Here is a 19614-nt window from a genome sequence, read left to right as displayed (position 1 = left end):
TGAGTCGTGAGTTGGAAGTAATGTCAGCTCTAGCTGGTTTGCCCAAAAGGTCTCAGATTTGTGCTGTCATGTTAGTACCTGTTTCAGTAGTCTTCATCTGTGTTATGTACAAGCAGACATGTACCATTTGGTTCCAGGCTCATGGTAGCTTTATTAAAATCCAAAACTTACTATTAGTAGAACTGATAAAATTTGAGAATATAAGAGACATTTACATATGTGAATTCCCTGCCTGAGGGAACGAAGTATGAGTTTGTGGAGTAAAGACTTCAGCTATGGTTCGTTCTTGCTTATTCAACGAAAAACAAAGGGGAAAAACAAAATACAGTATCTTCAAAATATCTTTTTTTTTTTTTTTTTTTCAATTCTGTCCCAAATGAAGGTGAAAGCAACTTCACAGAAGTCAGTGAGTAGGACAAGTCTTCCAAAGTACAAGTCTGAATAGGGTTGCTTTCTTAAAGTTACCCTGAATTACCCCAGGTTAGCCCTTGGTGAGCGTATCCATACCTCACATGGGCCTGAGAGTAAAGTCAAAGCTAATAGTGCAATACAACATATAAAAATAGAAGGCCGAAGACCCCCTTCTTAAATACTGCACTGATCAGGCAATAGCCTGAAGCATAAGATTATCTTTCTTACAGTTTATATAGGTATGAGTAACCATACAATTATACAGAACCTCTTGAAACCCAGCACTCAATGCAGAACATTGACCTCCGTCATCACAGAAGTCTGTACTTATCCATCTCTCTGAGAGGTAAGCTATTCTATAGCATGTGAAACAATCTGCCGTTCGCCCTTAAATACTATATGGGTCAGGTCAGCAAGGATGAGAAGATACCTACATTCAGTTGTAAATAAATATTAACAAGCATTTCAGAAAATAAACAGTGTAACAGAGTCCAGCTATAAAATTAAGTCAGCAGATATTCAGCCAGTGATAAATAGATTCTGATGAGTTCATGTTCAGAGAATTTATTGCCAACAAGGACTACAAGCAGATATTAAGGCTTTCATCCCTGGTCTGTGCAGCACTGATGATGATTCCATTCTGTTGGTCTTAGATGCTTGCCTGGGACAGGATTATTTTTTCTTGGCGGTACGTTTTTGGTCTATTCTCTTCATAGCAACTTGTACCCATTTCTGATCAGGGTGTACACAGATCTTGATACCTTTTGCTGTGATAAACCTGCAGGAAGAAAAAGTCAGACAGACATTAAATTCTGGTCTACAAAGCCAGGCTCAAAGTTCTACTTTTATGCAGAGCATGAGGATCTGTATGGTAAAACCATATCACATGCTTGAGTTTGTAGTAGTTACTTGGTGCTTAGTAAGTGCTTAGTAACATCAGTTCCGTATCTGTGGCATAGGTATGTATGTAGCATATATGCATATATGGTGATATTCAATTAAGAAAAAGGAGCAGGTCCCAGATTTGATTAAAAAGCATGTGCTTGTGAGATCAAGAGACCAAACGTCTCCTAGCAGAAGTCATAGTTAACGCAAACTCTTTCATATGATCTTTCCCCTTGGCTCAGTGTACTGGGCTTCTGGCTTTACCCTACCCCCTCACTGAGATTTCTTCAACTTTCTGGGCAGAAAGATGTAGCTGTTTAGTGAAACTTCTACCAGCACTCATGAGCAACATGTTGTTCAGGCTCTTCAGGATCTCCCTTTTGTCTCCCTCACCTCCTCAGTTGCTGATTTACTGTTTCATGCAGGAACTGGAAGGGTGATCTGAACTAGCCTGATTTAGCAAGTTGGGCTTTGAAGTGTCTTCTGATGCCATTTCCCTTTTGATGGTAGCTTGGTTGCATAGATAAGTCTGAAAGTGGACACCGCACCAAATACTTACATGACAGCATTTAAGGGAACTTGTTGCTTTTCATAGTTGACAAGCTGTCTGATGTCCAGTTTCTGTGTAGATAGAGTCACACAAGAAAATTTGCGCATTGGTTGACTTCCAATGCTTCCTGCAAGGGGAAAAGTAGACGGAGACAAAGGTGGTCAGTACTATATTCACATTTAACCATAAAAACTACATTTAAATTACAAATTCCAGATGATTTCCAGCTATGGTTAGAACTGGGGTGTCTCATGAGATGTGCAGCCAGAATACTAATTATACAAAAGAGCTCAAGGTGTGTTTGTGAGACTATCTTTGAAGTTTTATTGATATCATCATGATTAGGTCTGTATCGTCTGCATATAAGTGCCCATATGGAGTAACGCACCTTTACTAGATAGATTTCAAAATGTTATCTAACTGTGGATCAATATAATTGCCCCTACTTTCCGCAAGAAGGGAAGGAAGGCAAAGCTACTTGTCTCATATCGGGCATCCAAAACTAGCCTAAAAAACCCCAACAACAACAACAACAAAACTACTTGAAATATAGATTTAACTGGCAGAATGCTTAGGATTTGCTTACTCTTGCTACAAGTTGAATTTTATGGGTGGTGGAGTGCTACCTAATCCTATATTTTCTCCATCATTTAATAATGTTTCAAGGAAAGGCAATGGAAATTAATAAGGAGGCAGCATCAATATAGAATTCTTTGTGCAACTGTCATGTTGCATAGTAATAATGAAAAATGGCAGCTCATTAAAGTGAGATGGAGTGTATGTATATATTACTGGAAGCCTTTGCTTGATAATTTCTGGTTTTCCCCCACCCTTCAAAGATAGGTTTGGAAAGGCGCGATGAGGACAAACAGAATGCTGCTGTATTCTGAGGTTTATTTTAGAGGAATTTATAGAGAAAGTGCCTTGTAGTCCAAGAGCTGTTCAGGTACAATTTGCTAAGTATAAAACCTGCTTCACGTAATCTCATTATCTGAGAGTTTTTCTTTGTTTGAAGCAGTTGCGATAGCTGAAGTAAATGCGCTTCAGCCTCTGGAGAAGCTGTGGCATGGCCAGTGCATGGGTACTGGCAGAGCTGCTAATTCTTGGGATTTTCATTGCCTGAAGGAGTATCTCTTCTGAACTCGTATTAGTCATGTGCGATACAATATATTTTCTTGAGACTCAGTGTAAGTACTGCATCGCTCAAAACTGTCTTTTCAAAATGCGATGTTAAAGAGTTCAAAGATAGTCAAACAGTTCTTAGTATCCCAGAAAATGGGATTTCTTTTCTACTAAGCCATTTCCAGGAAATGCACACAAGGAATACCAGCAGAGGTTCTGTAAACCTGAGAACAAGACCAAAGTTTTCCCTGGCACAAAATCTGCACCTATAACTACCCTTTTTTCCCATTCTTCTCCTATCCTTTGTCATTCCTCCTTCTAATCCTTTTTCTATCCCTTGCACACCATCCCAGCGTAATGTTTCAGACTTGGGTAATACTTATGACAAATCAGGCATTCTGGAGCATGGCTGTACAAACTGCCAGCCTGTGGTACTAAGGCACATGTTGCTGAGATGGACAGCAGTCGCACTAGTCAATCTATGAGAACATAGCATGATCCAGCTCTAGGGGCACTAAGGCAAAGTACTCAGCATGTAGCTACATAATCTTGTGAATGCTTAGCAGGTCTTAATTTGGTTTTGGTGCGGTTTTGTGAAGATGCCTTTTCTGGGTGTTTATATCTGCATGTTTTTGTGGGTTTGCGTATGGCTTGCATATGAGTGTTCTCCGTGATTTTTATCAGCTTGTTTGCATAAAGCTGACTGTAAGTGTCTGCGTTTGTGTGGATGTTCTACATGTAGGTCTTCTACAAGATGTGCGTGGCTTAATCCGAAAGTCATAAACGTCACTATAATACAACCCCTCTAGAAACGTGGCTAACAAACATGGTTCATTTCAGTGCTCATTAATGTTCTTAAACAAGATATTAAATTGTATGAAATCAGGAGAAGAGAGAAAACCTTGTATAGATCCCTTGCTTTCCTTTACACTTTTTGTTCTTAGTTTGCCTGTCTATATCCAAAATATTTGTCTAGAAACAAGCGCGTAGGTAATATGCGGTACAGAGCAGGAAGAACTTATAATAGCTGGGGATGTTCAGTTGGTAAAGGCTTTATGGTTTCAGAAGGACATTAAAAAAAAAGAAAAGTAGTATGCCTATTTAAAGGAAAAGAATAAATCTGAAGCTATTTCAAGAAATAATGTATGAAAATGTTATTAATGCATATAGCAGCAGTGAGATTAAAAGATGTCGCATCTTCAAGCTTTAACAGTTTTGAGAGATAATAAGGCACAAAACCCCTGTGAGAGTACTAAGGCATAGAAATTCTCCTTGTGTTAAGGCAGAAGCCAAGCACTAATTGGTAAGACATCAGATGAGATCTCCCATAAATTCCCTCATGCTATAGCTGCCTCTCTTGTAGTTCTAATCTTGGTTTCTTGCAAGTGTTACCTTATGAATCAGCTCTGAGAATGAATCCTGCCTGAATGGGACAGCCCACTAGTACAGCGTGGAGCAATTCCTGTCTTCCTCTTAGGCTGTAAACTTACCTTTTGCTGTGTGCATGGTGAAGACACCAAGCCAGAAGATGACCAGGATAGCTGCAGTATGGAGCTTCATTGCTGGTGGCTTCTTTGTCAAGGCAGAGAAGAAAGTGGTTATCGTGAGCCCCCTTTCACAGAGCTTATATACTGTCACTCAGTGGTCAGTTCTTGTGCTCGCTTATTGGGGCGTCATGGTGGGGTTGACTGTCAGTGGAAAAAATTGAGTGGCAGTGCTTTTTCTGGTGACAGAACCACCTCCTTCTCCCCACCCATTCTTTACTAGCCCCCCTGTGAGGCTTTTCCTGCTCAAACCATGCTGTGGTTGCACTTGCTTCTTTGTTGCAAGTTAGGTTTATTTCAAGCTGCAAAAAGTGAGAGCTCTTGTTCTGTAGTGGAAACCTTTAATAAGTGTTCCTGTCCTTTCACACCTCGAGTTACAGAGCTGCTGCCGAGTCCCACCACAGAGGTAGAGAATAGCATTCAGAGTTACCTCTTTGACCAACGGACCACTTGAAAGGGGAGTTGTGAGCTAATGGATGATGGAAACAGGACAAAAGTGGCGTTTTCCATAGTAGCTATAGATTGTTGGTCACTTGAATGTGCAACTTACGTAGCTTTCACAGAATCACAGAATGGCTGAGGCTGGAAGGGACCTCTGGAGGTCATCTGCTCCAACCTCCCCTGCTTAGGCAGGGTCTCCAACAGCCAGTTGCCCAGGACCATGTCCTAGAGGGCTTTGGAATATCTCTGTGAATGGAGATTCCACACCCAAAAGAGTCCTGATCATGTCAAACATTTAACTTTCACCTGAAACAAATCAAAATGATATAAACTAGAATCTCCGAGAGCAATTAGATCTAGTATGTAGTTATCTTCAATTGTGGGGAAAAGAAAAGCTGTGATTTATTTATTTATTTATTTATTTATTATTTTTCTTTTTTTTTCCCAATACTTAATGTCTGTTTTTTTGGAAGTTGCCTACAGATGTACAAAATTAATTCAAATATCTCCTACACCAAAGAGGTTCTCATTTGACTTTGTGTTATCCATAAAAATATGTGCTTGAAAACACACAAAACCACCACCACCACATACACACAGAAAATGATCTCCCCAAAAGCTTTGGAGGGCTATCAGTCCCATTTCCTATGTGTGGTAGAACTTGTCAAAACTTCTGTTTTCTCTGTGATTTATTGCCAAAGCTGGTACCACTAATGTGCTGGGAGAGGGGAACATCCTTTTATTTATAGAGCCAGATCCACTAGCCCTTCTGCTAGTCGTATGTAACTAAAATACTGTGGCTTCAAAGGTAAGAGGTTCATTTTATTTATATGTGTTATGCTGTGGTCTCTCTAGTACAAAAAAGGGAGGGTACTGGACTGGCCTGGGGTTACTGGATAGTGTTGTTACATGACAGTGGTTTTGGGTTTTGCACCAACAAATATTTCCCAAGCAAGTTGTGGAACTCCAGTGAACATATTTAGCAGCACCTGAGCTGGCATCATTGTCTGGAGCCTCTCAGGACAAAAATCCCCTCATGCCCAGTAGAAAAAGCCCTGCTTTGCTAGGCCTACAGAGACCCAGCTGGGCCTTGTATGAATGAATATCACAGAATCACAGAACTGTAGGGGTTGGAAGGGACCTCGAAAGATCATCGGGTCCAACCCCCCTGCCAAAGCAGGTTCGTGAGCACTAAGCTGTCTGTGCATGAGCTAGTAAGGCAGCCGTATAGAGTAGCTGTCAGTGCAACGCATGAAGCAAATGGGAATCTGCTCTGACTTCCAGGCCTCATCTCAGCAGGTTATTTCCAGATTTCAGAATTTTTTATAACATCAATATGAATTGTTTTATACAGGAAAGTACAGCATGCAGAAATTCCCAGAGCAAGTGCTCAGGAAAATTTGATGGAGCACTTCCCAGCAAGTGCTCAGGAAAATTTGATGGAGCTAAGAACTGAGCTCAGACTGGCTCCTAGGCTGTAGTGGGTGATCTGTAACCCCAGTAATAGTCCGTAGCTCTTACTGTTAGAGAACATGCTACTTGGTTTACTTGTACATATCTGCATGTGACCTGTTCCTTGTGGTTTGATTCTTTCATCTTATGTAAGGCATGCAATCTGCAGAAGAGTAGGGGAAAAGTAGACTGTAAGCAGGCGTAAGGTAGTTGCTGCTTTGTTTGAATGGCTGTTAAATCCACTTGTAATGCCAACATAAGTTGCACTAAAATAGAAAACTAGACCCAAAGTTTTGAAGCCAAAGCTTCAACCCAAAGCACCTAAAGTCCATGTGTAATGCCACACAGGGGAGTAGTTGTACTGACCTTAGCAGTGCTACTGGGAAATTTAATGTTACGTCTTTGTCCAAGCATTGCTGAACACTGCCTGAAATAAATCTTTGAATGAGGTATTCCAACTTGTTGGTATGTGGCAGCTTTGGGATGTAAGATAGCAGCCCTGTTGTTGATGAAAGAAATTTTCTCCCTGTTAGGGCAGGAGATGCTTCCCCACTTCTCCTCAGTGATACGGTGCATGCGTGTTTAGTCACTGATACTGTGCCCACAGCTTTGAGTAAAAGGGTCCACCAGCTGCATTGAGCATGAACCAACTCAGAAAAAGTCAGTCCTTCTCACAGAATCTCCTGCAGTTTGTTGCTTGATCCCTGAGATGGTGTTAGAAAGCCTGTTGCTTCTTCAGTTTTTCACTGTTCTTGATGCAGGGTGGAAAAATGGCCTTGTGGCAAGTTTTTCCCATCTTCATAGTTCTCATTTGCTGTGGTCTCTAAGGCTGTTCTTCTGTGAAGCTGCCTTTTGTCTGCCACTTGGCTGACTCTTTTGTGGTTCACTCATCGTAGTATGTTTTGGAAGTGTGCTGGAGTGAACTGATCATTTGCAGCGTGTGGTAAAGCCACAGTTGAAATGGATAGTATGATTTTGTAGTTACTTGACTGTATAGTCTGAATTGTGGATAAAGATGATTAACTGGACCATGATGCTTCCCAGGCTCTCATCTACAGGTCTGCTGCTTTGCGTGCCATGACAACTGCCCTTCTCTGCCATACCTTGGTTAACACGTGCCCTCTGTGCCTACAGGGAGCAGGTATGTACAGTGGATAGGGCAGGTATGGATGTGTAGGTGTGTCAGTACCTAACATTGGAAGCCTACTGAACTACAAAAAAAAACTAAAGGCTTTGAGCTTGACTCCCAGGCTTCCTATACAATGAGAGGAGAGAACCAGTCACATACATCTGTGCCCAAAGTATTAGGAAGCACCCAGTAAGAAATATGGAAGAGATGGGATTTGGTGTTGTGGGAACAACCTTGCTTCTCACTGGGATCTGCAGCCCTGAGGCCTTTCCTGGAGCATTGCTCAAGCTGCTCTTCTGGAGTGCAGCTGGCAGGACACGAGGTAGTGGGAGCACTGCTCTCTGCTGTCTCTCTCTCTCGCTCTGTTTAAGCGAAAGCACTTGTTCAGGATGATGGACAGCCAGTTTGAAACTTTCCCTCTGCCTGAAGATACTTGACCTCCACGGCCTTCATCTCCTTCACAATAACATATTTTGGGCTCAGGGTTGTAAGATACTGTCTGACTTCAGTCTGAAATGATGCATATTTTGAAAAAAACAAGTTAGTAAATATTAACTGATATGAAGAAGACACCGTACAGCTGGGTTAGACTGTCATGTGGAAGAAGGGAGACGTAAACTCTAGACCCTCTTCCAAAGACTACTGGCTGTAAAATATTCACTGACCATGCCTGCTTTGCCAGCAGTTGCAACCATAAAGATTAAACAGCCCCAGGAGAGCAACAGCAAACCCCTGCTTGAGATGCTCGAGGGCTCTTCTAAGCACTTCAGCCCCTGTTTGTTTGGACCAGCCTGCCTCCATTTCACAAATAAAGCAATAGGGTGTAGAGTGGTGAAACGGGCATGTGAGTTATCATGCACAGCAGGAGGCAAAGTCAGAGCCTGTTCTGCTAGTACAGCTCCTAACCATCTGATGAATTTTTTAATTTCTTAATTTTTAACAAGGTCAGGTCATTTAAACTGCAATAATTATTGTACGTACCCTGTTTCATGTCAGCAAACCTGCTGAAGGAAAAAGAATATGCACAGCAGCATGTTGGGCCTGATAGGAGAATTTCCTCACCAGGGTAAAGAGTCTGAAGTATTGCATCTTCTCATACTGTAGTTAGCTTTCAAAGAGATGGGCTAAGGTCTTTACAAATAAGTAAATTACACACTCCTAGAAATGAGCGTCTTTAGTGAATATTCTGCAGCCCTTTGAACGTGAAGGTTATTTTAACTCTTCCAGGTTACTTGCCTCATGTATTCCAGGATACATCATCAGCTACTGTGCTTCAGCACGTGCATGGTGACCACAGCAGTTGTGGCATTTTGTATCTGTTGAGCTGCTGCCTGAAATTCATTTGTGTATTCTCTCTCTCCATCTTTCCTTCTTCAGGCCTGAAGCTGATTACAAATTTTTGCTCCAGTTTTAGTTCTTATTCAGCTCATTTACTCTTGACCAACCAACCTACAGTCTGTACAGAAAAATACCCTCTTTCAGGAACATACATGTATGTATCTCAACCTTCTGTTTTTAGGGTGGGAGATACTAGCATCAGGAGATGTGTTTCTGTTAACTGAAGATTCAATATACACACATCTAATGCTGAATGCAGTAAGCAAGTACGTTATGTGTGATGAATCTGACCCTAATATATTTTGGTGATGTGTTGTTTATTAACAGTTGGAGAACTGGTTAAAAAAATTACTGACAAGTGACATCCAGTTGTGATTTCCACATGATTTCACTCCTCCCCCCTTCTTTCCTTTCTTTTTCATCACTTTTGGTCTCAGATTTTATGCTGATTTCATAGGCAATTCTGGCACTTAGTTTCACTTTCTTATTGAAATTGGTTTCAAATCTATGTTGTGCCTTCCACCAGGTTTGTTAGGTCTTGCTCCATAGTTTATCACAAGTTGAAGTATTTACTCTTAAACTCACATCAGGATTAATCTCTGCTAAACAGCCCAAATTAGGTGTATAATAAAGACCCACTGAAAACAGTGACCCACTTTGGTAGCTCCTGCCCCTCACCTGGAAATAGGAATCTGTGTTCAGTCTTTTTCATTCATACTGAAACGTGGAAATAAACACGTGCTCAGTGGTCACAGCTCAGAGGCAGTGACTTCTGAACAAATTTGATCAGTTAAATCACATCTTTAATAACTAGTCTGTTTTGTGCTGCTTTTGGCAGAACTCTTCCTTTTGAAATGTAACCATATTAACAATACTTTCTCTTAATCATATTAGAGTTTTAGCTTGTAGGCCATCTGTTTCCAGTACTATGTTGCCAGCTTTTCCTTACTCCTGCTAACACGTTCCTCTCCTGATGTAGTGTGTGCTCTTAAATAAGAAGTTGTTACAAAATCTTTCCCTCAGGCATCCAATTTGAAGCGTTCAGATATGTAAAATTAGACTGAGAATGATTTGGTTTGAAAGGGACCTTGAACCAAACCTATGAAGGCAGCTGAATGCAATCACATCCTGGTTTGCTCCTGTTTTTAAGTCAGCTAAATGCATGCTTCTATACAGAATAAGTCTTTCATTTATTTCAGCATGTTTATAAATGAGCAGTTTTACAGTCACCCAAGGGTTTCCAAGAGGAAGTCTCTGATCCCCAGCTTTGTAACCTGAGTTGATCTTGTATGTTACAGTTCTTCGTGAGATCCATACCAGCAAGCTAACTGAACACCATGCAAGGCTGTATCTGCAGAGAACTGTAAAGGTGACTGTGACTCCTGTTTCAGCATGTACCATATTTAAATACCTTTATAGAATCGTACTAGTTTTTTCTTCCTTTTTTTTTTTTTTTTTTTTTTTTCCTTCTTCTTTCTCTTCCTCAGTTCTCAAGTAAAACAGACAATGGAGATCTTGATTAGCATTTTTTTTCCCATGTGTGCCTTATCTGTAGGATCAAGGGTGTGGGAACCATGTCTTACTCTGTAAGTCTTCAGGAGAAGAGTCAAAGCTTTTGAGTGAAAAATAAATATGCTTGTCTGACCACAGGTATCTATGTCTGTGGACACTGGGGATAAATCTGAACCAATATCTTGCTTCTGGGTAAACCTGAGCTTTCCTCAGAAAACTAAAGAAACTCAAATTCTTATGTTTTCTCAGTGGGAATGGTTTCCTCTACTGTATCTCACACTCTGGAAAGAGCCACTTGGCCAATTGCTACGAGCTCAAATTCCTTTGCTCCATGATGGTCACCACAGAGAATATGTTGAAGAACTAAGAGTGTTGGGGAGAAGAGATATAAAAACACAGATCAGTAATAGTTATATGTCTCAATCTCATCTGTTGTGTGTATTGTATTATTTACAAGAATATGGGGTTTTTCTTATCGTTGTCGGGGAATAATTTTTGCAGTTTGTAACTATTTGAGCGTTTGGTGTTGAGGGCTATATAAAAAGAGCATCACAAACAAAGTGTCAGGTTCCTGACAGAAAAACAATAAGCAGAACCAGGATGCTTAGATTCAACTTTCGATCCCTTATCTGCTAACTCCTCTTGTTTCCACCAAAGAATTATTCTAACTCCTTGGCATGTGTTTTCACCAGCCGAAGAGAACCCTATGTGCTCTCTGCTGTCCTGTGGCTGTCCAGTTCGTGTGTGCTGACTGGCCTCCTGCCAAGCAGTGTGTGCCCTTAGCCTCCTGATGTTTCCCCGCGGTGCAGGTGCCGTGTTGAATCTTTCTCTCTCTTCAGAGACTACTCTTCTGCAAAGCTTGTAGGGATTTCTTTCTTCTAACTTCAGTTGAAAGTGGTCAGTGAATTAAAAATAAAGGGAAGGCAGATGAATACTGCAGAATTATTTTTTGAAAAGGTTACCTTCTCTGAACTTTGTAAAAGGGAATCCCTGGGATTTATTTCTTCTGTTTTTCCTCACATAGGCAATTTTTTTTTGTTTAAAAAAAAAAAAGTTATAAGTGTTTTTAATAGCAAAACTTTCATGAGGTCCTATGACAGAATTTAACAAACTTACTAGATTTTAATTTGCAGTTACGGCTTCCAGGAGAGGAAGAGAAGAGGAAAAAAATAAAAACATATAAAGCAAAGGGGAGAAGAAGGAAGGAAGGGACCACTGCAGCATTTTTGCAAGAGAAATTCAGGGGATTTCTTTTTAATGAGGATTTTTTTTTCCTTCAAATATCAAAAGAATGATAACAGGCATAGCCATTATAAAAGGTACTTTTTTGCTTAATCTCTCAGATGAAGAACTGCCACACTTTCTAACCACACTACTGGTGAGGTGCATTGCCTTTCTTCATGCTGGTTACTATAATCTGACAATTTTGGGCCACATCCTGTTCTACGAAGTGTTAAAACATTTCTTAAAACTGCTCATAGCACTTACCATCATCTTCTACAAAAGGAGACTTGGTGCTTATGCAGTTGTACCTTTACACTGATACAGACTGAGAAGTGCTTTCCTTTCATTTGGCTTCTATCTTCCCTTAGCCATTTGCACAGTGAGCCAGTATCAATGGGAGGGTCATGGTGCAAATGAAGGCTTAAATGACAGGGGTGAGGAAAAAAGAACTCAGCTCGCACGGGCCTGCAGCAGACACCTACTCTTGACAATGTTCCGCTCAGAACTTTCTGAAAGAATCCTTGGGGTTTAGTCGTTCTCTGGGTTTTTCCCCTCGGCATCACTATGAGTATGAAAGCCTGCGTTAGACAAGTGCACCAGTCTATATTATTCACCTGAGCTCACTGCAGTGAGTGATGCAATGTGGGAGGCAAGATGGGAAAATTCCTCCCTGTCGCCCCCCAGATTAGCTTTCATTTTATACTTTGTAATTTCAAAGAGCAAGCTGTGGCTGTTAAATGCTCTTTCACTTTTCCTTTGCAACTAATTTTATCTCTCGCTAAGGGCTGCAGAAAACCCCACCGTGTCTATGACAGCAGTAAATTAAGAGCTCCCTCCCATGGCTGTCACATTTCTTGCACTTAATTCAGCTGATTTTGGCATGGCCACAGGCCACTTCACTCCCCTCCTGTGGTTCTGTGTGGCCCAATGTGCAGCACTTTTCACAATCCAGCAAAGCACACCAAACCCAGTGACTGCCCTCACTTTCCTCCCATAAACAAACCCACCCCAAATGAACCACGTCCCAGTGGCCAGTTAGGCCACATGCTTGTGCCAGGTCTAGCTTCAGATGATCAGTTTGCTCCATGTGCACTAGCTTATTTATTGACCTATGAGACTTATTTCTTCCATCCCATATATTACCATTGTTTGAGATGAGCAGCTATTTTCACAGAATCACAGCATGGTTGAGGTTGGAAGGGATCTCTGGAGGCCATTGGGTCCAATCTCTCTGCTGAAGCAGGGCCACCTAGAGCAGGCTGCCCAGGCCTTGTTTAATATGTGGAATGAAAAGGCTACGGACTTCATAATATACAGGCATGCGTAGCAGTAGATGACCTAATCCCTGCTTGATAGAACAATTTGTACTTCTGAACTAAGCAGGTATTGATGCAGCCCCAAACTAGATAGGACCAGTGTCAGCTGTTTGTAGCTAGTTATAAAACTCAAGGATTGCCCGATTTATCCCAGTCCTTACCTTGCTCCAGCTCTTCTTGTCGTCAGTCCACTTGTGAGCTGAGCTATTTTACCTCCTTTCACCACATGCGACCAGCAGATTCATTTGGAGTAGCAATAGTGCTATTGCACAGTGTTTCTTTCCTGAGGTTCTCCAAAAGTTGTAAGAATATTAGAAAGTATAACTAGGACACCTCATTCCGAAAGGGGAAACAGGTCTGGCAGAATAGAGAAGTAATGCTGTGGCAGTGCACTGTTCCTCAAACGGGCTGTAGAGAGGGTGTTACAGCCACCAGGCACCACTTCTCTTTGCTGGATGCCTCTGCTCTGTCAGGGGATAAGGCTCTGTTGTTCAGTTAGAAGTAAGATAAGGTTTACAGCCACAGTCTCAGAGATTTTTGCAAACAACTACTGCAAAATAAGTAGAAGCTGAACTCTCACCTTGAGTTAGTAATACCACTTTTCAGTGGCAATTAGCTATGGTTTTTAAAAGGAGTAACCAGAGAGGGGAGAATGCCTATATTTTGGTCCAGGCTGTAGGGATGCTGGGGCTGCATTGCCTATACTTTGTCACATTCCTTTATTTTTATGGGGACCTGCAAATCCAATTTATCAATTACAATGTGATATTACCAGCATCTTGTTTCATATGCAATCAGGAGGAATTATTCTGCAGATAAATCTCCTTCATCCACATATCGTGTAGAGAAGCAGTTGGTGTATATATACATTTTCTGTGCCTATTCCAATGCTGGAGGTGTTCAAGGCCAGGCTGGATGGGGCTTTGGGCAGCCTGGTCTGGTGGGAGGTGTCCCTGCCCATGGCAGGGGGTTGGAACTGGATGGGCTTTGAGGTCCCTTCCAACCCAAACCCTTCTGTGATTCTGTGACTTGTGTGTATGGTTTTATTGTTTGGCAATGGAGCCCGCAGGAGATGTGCAAATCTGGTGCTCCTTGCAGAACTGCAGGAGTTCCCTCATGGGGAACCAGAGCTGGGAAATTAGCAAAATCTTCATCTCTCTCTGAATTTGTACCTTGATCCTTCTGGCAGCAACCTGGTTGAGCCTCACAATCATGATTTGTTATTCAGCCTTTAAGCACTTTTGTGCTCCCATCTGATCTCTCCTTCTGTGCCCTCTAACTAAATATATCTCATTCCTCTGTATCTTCTTCATGAAGGGAGCACAGCTCTCACTGAAAATCAATTTGATGGGGTTGAGGTCCGAAGCTCTGCCAATCCTCTAGGCTCCTGAGTGCCCTTTTGCTTCTCCTGTGAGTGAGGTGCAGCAGGTGGGTCATGGAGGCTGCTGCTCCTCCCCACACCCTTCCTTCAGACCTGATGTAGGTAGCTCATTACATGAGCATGTGCAGTGTTGCAGTTTTGCTGTGCCATTTCTCCCCAAGGACTCGCCGCCTTGGCCTGCAGTGGGTAAGTACAAAGAAAAGGGAGGGAACATGGTGCTTTCAGGGAATAATGTAGGGCGAAGTGGCTGGAGGTAGCTGCAATCTAGTCCAAGTAAGCCAGTCTTTAATGGCTAACCTGTCCACTTATTGCTTATTCTCTGTTTGGTGATGTAAGCATTACCTCAGGGAAAGAAAGGGTTGAAAGGTGTGTCATAGACCCAGGGCCTTAAACCTATGTTTAGCATGTGTGAAGAATGGGGGGAACAGAGATTGCAGAGAGAGGAAATTGGCAGGCAAGTGTTAAGCCTCCTCTCCCTGGGCAGAAGTGTTGGGGGGAGGAGAAAAGAGGAGGAAATGTCAGAGATTTAGAGGTTTAGTTGCCTTGGGGAAATGCAGCCTAATAAAATGAATGTCAAGGGCAACCTGAGTTGCCTGCTTGTATTGTGAGGGAAAAAACAAGAGTGTTGGTCAGCTGTGACCACCCCTTATTCTTCCCAGCCAGGGACTGGAGAGACTGATCTGGGACCTGCCCTGGCCTGCCAGTACCTCACTGCAAGGTAGAAGGGCCTCTCAGGAAGGTGAGGTCAGATGGTCTGCTGCTCCTTCCTGGCCTGACAAGTTACTAAAGCACATTTCCCTTCAGCAGAGCTTGCCATTGCAGCAGTCCAGTTTTAGCTGACTTTGGGCATATCTTGCTTAGGTACCTTCATGGTAGAGGGAAGGGGACTGGAGTTTGAACAGGTGACAATAAGGCTTTGTGCCTTTGTGATCCTGATGTGGTACCTTGAAGGCTCCCTGCACTTCGCTCGCTCCGTGTGGGTCGCTCTAGCTGGAGCCCAGCGAGGCCTGAAGCTGGTGAAGCAGAACAGAGGTGGTTAAAAATCAGCAGGGCGTGCTAGCCAGAGATGAAGTGCCAGTCTCTTAGAAAGAAACAGAAATGACTGCCAGGGCTGGTTTTGCAAGGCCTTAATTTCATGTAACAACGTTTCAGTATGAACACTCCTCTTTTTAGCTGCTGACTGTTGAGCATCTCCTTTCAAGTGTTATTTCTATAACAATAATACATTCTCCTGCTCAGCCACATCATGATCGTATTCCTGAATGAACTGAGTGATTTATGCTGTTTTTCTAGATACTTCTAAGGCACTTTTCACTCTAGGGTCGACCTGCTCCAGAGGATTTTTTTCCGTTTCCCTCAATATGATGATGAGAGATCAGGCCTGCTTGCTACAGATGCAGCGTGAACAAGTGAACACATGAACAGCACTATGCGTAAGGGAGTGCATGTGTTTTGTCACATCTTATGCGTAATGCATGGTGTTGTCTCCCTTGCACCTGATTATTAAAGGAATTGGAGAGTAAAGAAAGATACTCAACTGAAGTAGAGGAGGGAAGAAAAAGCTACCACTTAGGGTCTTCCACCCTTTTTGCTGTAACTGTTACATAGGGACCTCTCCTTCCCATGCCATGTGGGTTAAATAGCTGGGTTCAAGCTAACAACAACCCCTCTGTCCAAAATTAATCATTCTCATCCATTTTGGCATTTCAAAATCCTGATCAGGGTTGAGAGTACTTCTCGCTGGTAATTTTTGAAGGCTCAGAAATAAGATGCATTGGCTTGTCAAAGTGTTTAAGCCCATCTAGAAGCTGATTCAGATGAAGCCAAACAAGCTTTCCAGAAATCTGCAATAGTCTGTTATAAAAGAGTAAAGAATATTCCCTACCAGAAGTATGAAATGGTGATGTAAATGGACCTACTGACTTTGTGAGGACCACTTGGAACATTTCTAAAAGCCTTCTGTCTTCATTTCCTCTGCTCTGTCCCACTTCATAGCTGGGGATTCAGCTTGTGTGTAGAGATCACACCTCACTCCCCTTCACAATGGGGTTGTGCAGCAGGCTCTTTCCAGGAGAAGTTTTGTGTATCCTTGCTGTTTGATAGTGGCTTTGGTGAAGAGATTTTGTTATCATGGTTGTTCTTTATGCAAAGAAAGAGGTTCATATATATATGTATATATATATATATTTTTTTTTTCAGAAAGCACTAGAAAAATACTCAGAAAGTCCAATTTCTTCCTATAACCTTCTGCATATTGCCTGTGTTGGCTATGCCTGTCCAGTGAGGGTATTTTTTACTTTCTTTGTATTCTTTACTTAATACATATACCCAAATCTCCTAAGAGTATATTATATTCAGCTTTCCAATCCTGATCTCTCAGAAGCTGAAGGCCCATAAGACAAGGTTAGATTATAAAAAATTGTGGCTTTTTTTTTTTTGTCAAGGAAGGGCTTTGCTTTTCCATGCGGAGAATTTTAAGTATTTAGGGATATGGTGCTCACCTTGGGAGAGAGTAGGGAGGCAAAGTTAGGAAATGCACCTGTCCTGGCTGGCCTGGGAGTTCTGGCACTGCTGAATGTCAGATGACGAGTCCCTCGGGCACTGCTCTGAAATTACACTGTTCTTACGGTCTCCCTGCTGCTTCAGTTGGGCATATGGCTCAAAGTAATGAAAAGAATGAGATGGGTATTAGCCCAGCGCTGCCTTCGCCTGCCGCTGTGCCTCTGACTTGGTTTGAAATGACATGCTGAGCAGAGGTCTTATGCATAAAACAGCTGGTTGGTTTGAAATGTATTAAAGCACCCCGGAGCAAAAATGTTCTCAAATGGCAAAAGCTGGACAGGCTTCATGATTTTTCCTTTCATCGCTGGGTATTCTGTTTGAGCTCAGGCTTCTCTCGGGCAGTTGGCAGGTAAGTGCGTGCTCACACACACTGCTGGCTTAGCAAGGTGCCTTGCAGCTGGCTGGTTGTGCCTGTGCTTGTGCTATTGCAGCGTGGCAATTCCAGGAGGCAGAGAGCTTGTGGCTGTTTTTTTTTTTTTTTTTTTTTTGCTTTTTAGAAAAGCCAGGACTCCAAAGAGGCTTTGATCAAGGTGAGCTTTCCTTCCAGCCCCTGCCTGTGTACCTGTTACCCAAACAGGGAGCGAGGTGCCCCTCTAGAAGAGCTGGCTTGTAAACCAACCCCATGGAGGGGGTGCAGAATCCCACACGCTCTCCAAGTTCTGTTCCCACCCCACCCAAAAGTGGCCTTTTCTGTTTTCCCAGGGAAACAACGTGGTGGCAGCTGGCTGTGGCCTTGGGTCCATTTTTACCAGAGGCTACAAACCTTGCCAGTGATTTTTGGGATCCTATTCTGAGAACGTGAAAGGCTGTCAGCTTATATAAAGTCTTATGCAAGAAATTATTCTAGGGAGAATTCAAAGCTGATTTTTCCTCCCACCTGTGGCTATCCATTACATTTTGCCTACGTGTTCTTTCCATGCCTTTTTTATACTTTAGTGAACTTAATACCTAAGCTGCTGAGCACATTAGTAATGCTTCATTGCAGCCCCTAGCCCCTGTGCTTTGGTGCCACTGCTGTGGTATTACAGGAGAGGGAATGTCCTTGGCCTCTCTCTCGGCTGCTCTGTGAGCAGGAAGCAACACCTCATTAATATCTTTTACTGACCGGTGATTGCTGGGTGCCACTTTGTGGAATGAGAGACGGAAAAGGCTCTGTTATGGCATTTGGCCTATCTCCTGGATATTTAAAGGTCTGCCCTGCCTATAAATAAACTCTTAACAGGAATTGTCTCGGTGCAAGTTATTGATGGGCCTGGTGTTGTGACAATGGGGCCTCAGCTCTGAGCCAGCGCACGCATGACTGAACAAACGAGGCCTGGGGGCCTGCTGCACCACTGACATGGGATGCTGGGTGGCTTGGGGAAAGCAGCACTTCCATCCCGTGAAGCAAGGGACCCCCACGGCCATGCACTGCTAGGGCATTGGGTGCACCAGGGCCTGCAGAGCCATGGGTGTAGCAGCTTATAGCAGGTACAGGAGCAGCCGCTGCTGCTGACTTCGTGCCTGCCTTCATTTAAATCAGGAGCAGCTTGCTGCTGGTGTGATTAGATATCCCCTGTTCCGCTAGTTCTCATCTTTCTCATGTTCCATACATTAGATTTTGATCTACTGTGAGGGAAATTCTTCCTTCTTGATATGTTTTTTTTTTCCCTGCAGAGAAAGTGAATGGTGCTGTATTGTAGCTATAGAGCATAGCAGTACAGAAAACAGCTTTTGAGTATGGGAATAGTACACAGTCCAATTTCTATTTAGTCTTGTGCATACTCCAAATCTCTGTGGGATGGATTTCAATGAAGAGCTTCTGTCACAGGCTTGTCTATTTAGAAGGACCTTCCTTCTGGGATAATTAGTGACAGGACAGTTCTGTACTTCCCTCTGAAAGAACTGCTGAGATTTTTATACCGTTGTGCACAAATGGTATCATTTCTGCTGAGTAAAGGCAGACACCTCTGGGTCCAGTGCACCCTAATAGTCAGAAGTGATTTGCACTTCATTTTGTCAGTTTAGCCTAAAAACATTAGTCCAGGTACTCTGAAAGAAAGTGCTCTTTGTTTAGGTTCCTACGCTGCTCTTTCTGCTTGCTTCTTAGACATCTCTCTGTCTATTTGGCAGAGGTCTGCATAATAAATACCTAAGCAAAAGTAACTGATAAGTAGAGAATGTAAGTTGAAAAAATAGTGAATTCACAAGTGCAAATATTTCTGCTGGAAACCTAAACCTAGGAAGTGTGCATATCTGGTGTAGAAATGGCAGACTGCAGCTTGACTGGCGTAATGTGTTCAGCTGAGGCAGAAAAAATTCACCTAAAAATTTGAATTTTGGTTTCTCAGAACTGAAACCATCTATAGAGAAGACATTGCAGACCCACAGTTATGATAAATTTATGCTTAATACAAGAAATTAGTTCAGAAGCTATTTCACAAATTATTCTCAATATAGAATGATGGAAACTTCATCAGATTAAAGCGTTTTCTACCAGTGGCTCTATTGGATCTGTGAGACTGATTTAAGTCACTTTCACAAATCAACAATCTGAAATTTGCCTTTGAATCCAGTGACTTTAGTTAGGTATCTTCTGTTTACATATCAATCTTAAGAATTGTAGCATTAATTATAAAATATTTCATTTGATTATTGTAATCCAAAATCCTTACATGATTTTTTTCAGCTAGTAAGAAATGTATTCTATAGCTGTATGTACTTAAGCAGTTATTTTTTTTTAGTTGTAGTATTTGCATTGTAATAGA

The 19614-nt window shown here is 42.2% G+C and overlaps 1 protein-coding gene across 2 annotated transcripts; it reads right to left on the bottom strand.

Moving 5' to 3' along the window:
- Nucleotides 1-955: 955 nt before the first annotated feature.
- On the bottom strand, nt 956-13230 carry LOC101802825 (lymphotactin). 2 transcript variants are annotated; one of them, XM_072044523.1, is made up of 4 exons: nt 13086-13230; nt 4459-4540; nt 1856-1973; nt 956-1189 (listed from the first exon to the last, which is right to left on the bottom strand). In XM_072044523.1, exons 2-4 carry the CDS (start codon nt 4526-4528, stop codon nt 1084-1086), a joined length of 294 nt encoding a protein of 97 aa, XP_071900624.1. In that variant the 5' UTR covers nt 4529-4540; nt 13086-13230; the 3' UTR covers nt 956-1083. The 2 variants fall into 2 exon arrangements, with proteins under 2 accessions (XP_071900624.1, XP_005029611.1); XM_005029554.6 differs by lacking the exon at nt 13086-13230 and having other exon boundaries at nt 4459-4656.
- Between the last annotated feature and the right edge of the window lie 6384 nt (nt 13231-19614).

This window comes from Anas platyrhynchos, chromosome 1 (genome assembly GCF_047663525.1).
Source record: "Anas platyrhynchos isolate ZD024472 breed Pekin duck chromosome 1, IASCAAS_PekinDuck_T2T, whole genome shotgun sequence".
Classification (NCBI taxonomy): Eukaryota; Metazoa; Chordata; class Aves; order Anseriformes; family Anatidae; genus Anas; species Anas platyrhynchos.
The sequence above is the reverse complement of the archived record's forward strand: the minus strand, read 5'-3'. Positions and strand labels throughout refer to the sequence as shown.